The sequence below is a fragment of the Meleagris gallopavo genome, chromosome 4 (assembly GCF_000146605.3).
Source record: "Meleagris gallopavo isolate NT-WF06-2002-E0010 breed Aviagen turkey brand Nicholas breeding stock chromosome 4, Turkey_5.1, whole genome shotgun sequence".
Lineage (NCBI taxonomy): Eukaryota > Metazoa > Chordata > Aves > Galliformes > Phasianidae > Meleagris > Meleagris gallopavo.
In genome coordinates, this window is record NC_015014.2 from 45,354,114 (window position 1) to 45,361,935 (window position 7,822).

General features: G+C 40.9%; 1 protein-coding gene across 1 annotated transcript; it reads left to right on the top strand.

Annotated features, from left to right (window-relative positions):
- The first annotated feature begins 890 nt into the window (after window positions 1-890).
- COMMD8 (COMM domain containing 8) lies at window positions 891-4,620 on the top strand. Its single transcript, XM_010710171.3, has 5 exons — window positions 891-1,002; window positions 1,420-1,575; window positions 2,556-2,708; window positions 3,383-3,538; window positions 4,157-4,620. The coding sequence occupies exons 1-5, from the start codon at window positions 958-960 to the stop codon at window positions 4,175-4,177; spliced, it is 531 nt and encodes a 176-aa protein (XP_010708473.1). The 5' UTR covers window positions 891-957; the 3' UTR covers window positions 4,178-4,620.
- Window positions 4,621-7,822: the final 3,202 nt, after the last annotated feature.

Sequence of the window (7,822 nt, forward strand, 5' to 3'; positions counted from 1 at the left end):
CCCATTTAAGGGCTGACTGCCACCAAGGAAGGATCTCTCTCTGGAGATTGCTCCTCTTGGAGGTCTTTTTCTGCAAGCCAGGACAAGGGTAAGCTTTTTCCATTCATTTCTGATTATCCCTCTCTAATGGGATAATCTTTCCTTCCTAACTTCTCTGTATACTTATTGATTCTACATCTGCATACTCAATTATACACGAGGTGAAAAATGAAGCTGCAGAACAGGGAGAGCTCCACAACACAAGTGTTATTGCATTAGTATATCTGAAATACTGGGAGTTCTGACCCTGCCTAGAGTCTGAATCATAGGACTGTTGAATATCTTGAGTTGGAAGGGGCCCACAGGCATCACTGAGTCCAACTCCTGGCTCCTTTCAGGTCACCCCAAATCCAAACCTTTATCTGATGTCAGTGTACAAATGCACTCTGAACTCTGGCAGCTTGGAATCATGACTGCTGCCTAGGGCAGCCTGTTCCATGCCCACCACCCTATGATGCAGAACCCTTTCCTAACACCCATCCTGATTCTCCCCTGACACAGCCCCATGTTATTCTTTCTGGCCCTGGTGCTATCGCAGAGCTGCTCCCTGCTAGGAGCTGTAGGGTTGCCAATGAGGCCTCCCATCAGCTCCTCTGCTCTGGGCTGAGCAAACCCAGGAACTTCAGCTACTCCTCATATGTCCAAATGAGAAGCACCTCTTTGGACACTCTCTAAGAGTTTTATGCCATTCTCATATGTCTGCCTAAAAGCTGTACAAGTTACGACAGGTGGGTACTCGTGGGGTACCCTACTGCATGTTCTATCACGCAGGCACCAGAACCAGCTGCAGCCGGGCCGGGCCTCGAACCCGTGGATTCGTGAGCGGAAAGGTGGGCCTTTCCCTGCGTGCGTGCGCGCACGCGCGGCGTCGCGGGACGGGGAGCGGGGTGCCGGCGGCCGCCGAGGAGACGGCCGGAAATGCTGCGGCTGCTGGAGAAGCTGCCGCCGGGACGGACGTTGGAGGTGGGCTCCTGCTTCGTGCGGGCACCGAGCCTTCGCCACCGGGAAACAACTGGTGGGATGGGGGACCGCGCGGCGGGGCCCTGTACAGCTGGGAGCAGGCCGCGGGGAGGGCAGGGCAGGGCGGTGCTGGCTGTCGGACGCTGCCTTCCCGTGGGCGAGGCCGGGCCCGTCTGACCCCGGCAGTGCTGTGGTGGGCCCTCAGGCGGCATCGCCTTCCCTCTGGGGCTTCCACCGTCCTTTGAGAAACAAAAGCGAAAATGCGGGCTCGGTTTGCTTTAGCATATAGAGATGCGTGGGATTTGAGCACTTAGGCTGCGTCCAGCAAAGGGAGGGGTGGCGATTGAGCTGCCTGATGGACCTGGTGCAGCCTAACCTTGGGGACAGGGCGTTTTTGAGACGTGTATTGCATTGTTCCAGTTCCTTCATAACATAGTTGATGGCATATGTGGACGTGGGTATCCTCGGTACCAGAATTACAGCGGTGTTTGGAGCTTGGCAGAGTGGATGGAGGTTTTGGAAGAAACAAGGACGTATTTCAAAACTGCCGTTGGCAAAAACATAACCGACGAAGAGGTAAGGGCTCATCTCTGGTTAGGTTTGACTTTAAGAGATTGTTCTGGGGTGATCAGCTTTGTATTTTGTTTAGTCCTAAAATATTTTTGTAGTGTAGCGCTTGAACAGTGGCAGGCTAAATCTGAGTAGTTTCAGGTCAGGTGGAAAGTGGGCAGCATGTCCACTTTCCAGAGATAATATTATAAGACTTCTAAAAGAAACCTGGGTACCATCTTAATTAAATAGTGCTGGATGATACTTATTAAAGTAGTGTTATGGTGACTTAAAGTGGTATCTTAGGTACTATGAAGTTAAACTTGTTTTGCTTATAATACATAATCTGTTGTTGATGTTAATTAGAACTGTAAGCAATTTGTGCTCTTGATATTCTCCAACAAACAAATGTTAATCCTGAAAACATTTAGGCTGTGAATGGACCATGCCTCACAATGACTATCATTCAAGGGTATTCCAGTGCGTGTAACTTCTGCAAAAACTTGTTTTGCGATCAAGAATCTTCTCATCTTCTGCTCATTGGTGGTCTTTAGGCTACTTGCTGGTAGTTGGATCAAATAAAAATACTTGCGTACTCATAGGAAAGTCTGTACATCAGTATGTTTCTGAAACATTTGCTCAGCTGAAACTTTCAGAGCTCAACCTGTTGGTTATGTGTGTGATTCTTGTTTTGGTTCTAGCATGGCATCTAAGAAGGCTTCAGTATCTTGCTTCTTTCAATGCAAAGGATTGTGTGCATCAACTGAATAACTGCTAAACAAGAACATAATTTTTTTACATTGCTGTCATAAATGCTGGCTGTGTATCAGACGTGAACAGCATTTGAGAGCTGCGTGAGGAAGATGAGGCCATGGTATAGTATAGCAGTATAACATCTATCCAGATAGCCTGTAGGATACCAGTACGTATCCAAGCTTCTATTACAGGTGGTATATCCAATTTCTTTGGTTCATATTTTAAGCAGCCATAAATTTTTATTCTTACAGGCTGTTCAGCAGATGAATGAGTTAAATGCAAACTATCAAGAGGCAATCATAAAATGTCTAAAAGGCAGAAAAGAAGAAATCAGGAATGCACTTGTAGAAACAGTAAATGCAATCTCATCTGCCCAGCTGCAGGATTTTGACTGGCAATTAAAAGTAAGAGGTTTTTTTAATGGTGCTTGAATATAAAAAGAAGTGTTCCATAATGAAGAAGTAACTTTAGATGTCCTCCTTAGTAGGCCTGCTCATTCTGGGCCTTGGTTCAATTTTTGTGGGCACCAGAAAACCATTGTCATGATACCAAACCAGAGACTTGGACAGAAATCTGTATAAGCTGAAGATAAAATTCCCTTTTCTAATGCTGTAATCTCTCTCCTCTCCCTAAGGAAAAAAATTGAACACTACTTGGGAACAGTTGAAAGTTTCATATAATCTCATGATTTTGAGGCCTAATACTTACTTCATTAAAATAGTTATGCCTGTATTGAATTTACTTCAGAATTCACGTGCTTTCACTTTCAAAGAGCCGAGATCAAATATGTCATTGCTTTTCATCTGGAGTATACAAATGTCACAGCTCAGTCATTTTATTTCGACAAATGTCTTGCTATGAAGAGCTCTTTTATTATATTGTTGGTATGTAAAAACATAATCAAGCAGAAAAGACTGCAGAGATGACTGTGAGCAGTTAATCATGTGGTTCTCAGTTTTGTCATGTGGATGTTTGTTCTGGTAATACGCATTTGGTATCAATTATAGAACTGATGTTGTAAAAGGCTAAGAACTTAGTGACTCCACCTTATACTTTGTTGTTTCATCAAACTTCCTAGCTTGCTCTGTCCAGTGATAAGATCTCCACGCTGCAAATGCCACTTCTGAATCTTGATTTGGATGTGAGAGAAAATGGTGAAATTAAACCGATTTCTATAGAAATGAATAAGGAAGAGCTGCAGAACCTAATAAATGCGCTGGAAGCTGCTAATAAGGTAGCTCTTAATGATGTTCTTTCCTTCCCTGAGTTCTTGTGCATTAAGGTTTTTTAACTGGAATTGTTCTTGATATATTGCTGAAAAGCCAGAGTAAATAATTCATGGGTAAGATGACTGTAGAATTGCAGAAAGGTTTACACTGAGCAGACTGTGTATATCTATTTATGTGCATCTTTGACAGACACTTTTTAGAACAGTTTGACTCTTGTGGTTTCAACATGCCATATATCTGCTTGAAGATCTGTGTGAGAGCTCTGGGATGTTGTCATCTCCATACTTAAAGGAAAAGACAAGGAGAAATTCGCTTTAGAAATGGTGCCCCTGGTTATGCTTTATTGGAAGGGAATTGCACTGGAACTGGAAGTTATTTTACATTTTTTGGTTATGTGGAGCTGAAAAGTGATTTCTGTGCAGTAAGTGCTAAGGAAAGTAACTGGAAGTAGTAATTGTGAGAAGCTGTACAAGAGAGCTGTCAGAGGGATGATGTTTTCCAGAGAAAAGATGTGTTTATACAGTTACACATATGGTAACAGCCAGCATAAAGCTTTGTTCCCCAATCTGCTTAAGTTTCTTGTTTCATTCAACTTCTATCTTATTTCTTTTCTTCTCTTGAAGGTTGTCTTGCAGCTGAAATGATGGAATTCAGATCACTGATAAGGTCTGCTGGTGATGGTTCCCCCCATTGACTTGAAAAAAGTAATAGAAACAATATCTGCGAAGTCAAAAGCTGTTGATTCTCTGAAGTACTGAACTGAGAAAGCAGTTATGACCAGTGACCAAATAAACTATCCTTTTATGAAAACAAAATATCTTCTAGGGTGAAAATATCAAAATTTCCTTTAGTACTAAAGATTTTTAGAACAGTGAAAAAATAAAATGTATGGTGTGCCATATTTGTTTTGGTTAGATTTTGAGAGTGACTGCACAGTGCCTAATGAAACTAAGGAGTCTTAATTGCATGTCCATGATGCCATGATAATGAACATGACAGCATATCTGTAGCATTAATGTGTTTATACTTGTAAATAGTAAATAAACTATATCTGAATTTTTGCAATAAATTGTTTCTTGATGTACTACTCACTAAACTCAGAACCTTTTGTAGATGCTGGGAAAAAATCAGTCCTACAACCAAAAGGAGTATTAAAGTCATGGAGCAGTTGAGGTTGATAGGGAACTCTGGAGGTAATCTGGTCCAACTTTCCTGCTCAACCAGTTGGTTAATGAGTTTTTGAATACCAATTGTTCAAAAATAAATGATTTGGAATAGTTTGGTGTTTTCTGAACAACAAAAGGCCAGAAAATACAAGTTCTTTTTCTGTTGAAAAATCTGCTACGTATCTAGCTGATAGCAATTTTAAAAATGCAGATATAAAACAGATACAACTAAATGCTCTTTCAGACTTTGTCTTAATAATAGAGTTGTAAATTAGTACAAAGCTGCATTTTAAGTTTAGTAGCAAGTTATGTCAAATGGATTTGTAATTACACTAGAGGCATGCTGTGTTATCTCATCTTTAGGTGTCATCTTTTGTTTGTCCTGCCCTTTACTGCAGCACTGAACAGAAGAGGCCGCAGAATTGTTTTTCAGTTTTTATTGTTTAAAAAGATGAAACAATTTCTGTTACATTTTGACAGTAATTAATGCACAGTGAGCTGTTTTGTATGTAAATATTGCATTTTACTGCAAGAGTATTGTTCATGTAATCATACATATGTTTTTGATAGTGAGCAAACTTCAGTAATCTGACTGGCTGAAGAGAACAGTTAAGAACTAGGACCTGAAGTATTGCTGTCGTAGGTTAGCATTTGAAGAAACGTGTGCTGATCTTGAATCTCTACAGGGAAGCAAGCCTTCCTGTTTTGGGCACATAATGGCCTCCAGTCAGTTGAAAGGAAATTGACCAAATAGAATAAAGAAGAGCATTTTCTGCTCTGTGCTTTGCACCCTCTAGCACAAGATGGTTTTGTTTTGTCTCTGCTCAGAGAAGCGGGTACTTCTGAAGCAAGAAAGGGCTGTCTCAGTGACACGTGTTTGTATTGTCTTGTCGAACAGCACAGATTAGAAGAGACTTAAAGTCACCAGGTCCAACCTTTTGATGGGGAAAAAGGAGCCTGGCTGCAATAGTATGGCACCATGGCCAACCTCATCTTGAAAACTTCCAGTGATAAGGATTCTACCACATCCTGGGGTGTTCTCACTGTAGAACATCTTTCCATCGAGACAAAACCTCTTACAGTGCAGCTTGTACCTGTTGGGGAGCAGTTTGTTTTGGGTCCTGCAGTTATCTGTGGCAGTGAAGTGTGCTGCTATACTCTCCCAAATAACCAGAGTGTAACTCCTCTTTACTGAGTCACAGTTTTAAGGGCTTTATGGAACAGGGGTATCTCCAAATGGAGAGTATACTCAAGTAGAAAAAGGGAAAATCAACCATCATAAATATATTCTGGTTTCCCTGTGGTTTTATAGGCATCATAAAGAAACTTCTTAAACATGTAATTAAGACCAGAAACTAAATTTTGTACAGTCGGCTCTTTGAACTAAAAGCCCTAACAAAAAAGGTACGTATAATAAATGCTCACACACTGAATGAAATTTTGATTTCAGCATATAAAAAGCACCTAGAGAAATTCAGGTTGCAGAAACAGACCAGTTGAATCAGAAAATGCAGTGTATCTTGATTCAGAAGTATAGAAGTGAGTTATAAAAGTAATGCAACTTTTCCTCCATTGGCATTCTTTGCACTTCTCTCCATTTCACAGAAATCTTCCTGTGATTTCAGAAAATGATGTTTCTTTTGATTAGTTATTTCAGACACGCTAAAGTAAATCAGCATTAGATCAGACCAGCAAGCTGGCAGTATAGAAGTGACTACTGCCATAAAAGTGCTTTAGCAATAAAGCAATTTTGTGTGGCAAAACACTGTGTTCTTAGGAGAGACCCATACCTCTGTTAGACTGTAGAAAATTTCTGAGATCTGGAGCAAGCCTTTCTGATAAGTATGTTGATGTCATTGTGCTTTTATCTGAAAGGAGCAGTAACTTCACTAGCAGTTTGAATTGTGAATTAATAATGAAATATTAGGGAAAAAAGGGATTTTTTCCTTCTTTGCTGTTGGAGAATGCTTTCTTAAGTGCATCAAGTTAGCCTATAATTTTTTTACTTTAAATCCACTTTAATTATGTTTGGCAGTATTCCTTCTATGCATTTGCTCTTTGTACCTACTTCAAGACCTCTACAGAAAGAACAAGGGACCAAGTCATGATGTAGAAAAGCAGACGAACCTCACAAAGAGTTGTTCTGTGGACTTTTACAAGGCTCTGTGGTAGTACAAGGTGCTGGGAGGTCTGTAAAGTTTACTAACTGGAGGCTGCTGCATGTCTGGAGGGGTGGCTTTGGTGGTGGACTGTGGGATAGAGTATTCCTAGCATCAGCTCAGAAGTGGTTAAATAGGTCACAACAGACAGTATGACGTTTCAGAGATGTGAACCATTAGATGGATTAGCTCTGCTCTCAGAGAACTGCAAGTTCTAGACGTGTTATCAGTCTAACATCATCAGTGTTAATAGCACTTGCTGTTTCAATCATAATTTAGATGGAATACTGCTGAAGAGAGAAGTAAGGCTGGAATGAATCTAAAAGATTATAATAACTGTAAAAAAAAAAATAGCTTTAAGTGCATAAGAACTTAGAGAGAACTTAGAGAGCTTAGCTGAAATCTAATTAACAACAGCACCTAATCTACACTGAGCTGGAAGTCTGTTCCTAAGGAGTTTAGAGCTGAAGTGCCTGTTACTCACCTTTATCGCTGAAAGCCACTCAGATGACTGCAGCCTATCGCTGGGAAGAGGCTGTGTTTCTTTTCCACTCACAGCTTCCAACAGCAGATGGCAGCGGACACAGGCTCCCAGTGTATAGCTCCATTTTTCCAACCCATGTATCTCATAACCTCTGCTTTTTCCTTACTGACAAGCTATTGCTCTAAAGTGAGAAGTGTATTCAGCTTTTTTTCTTTCTTTCTTTTTGCTAAAAACACTCGAAAAAAATGGAAAATATGCTAGCTATTCCCAAGCTTTGGTTTAATTCTCTTCTGAGGCTAGAAAGTGGTTTTAATCTAAATCAAATGTTCCTTGCAATCTTGTGTCTCAAATTCTATTTTCCCTACCAGAGTCAAGTGGTTAAATGGGCTGGAAGGAGTTGAACTGACAGCTGAAGATGCTGGCTCTGGGATGAGATGTTGCATCTGAAAGCTTTTTTCCCTTTTCTCTTTTGGTTTAGAT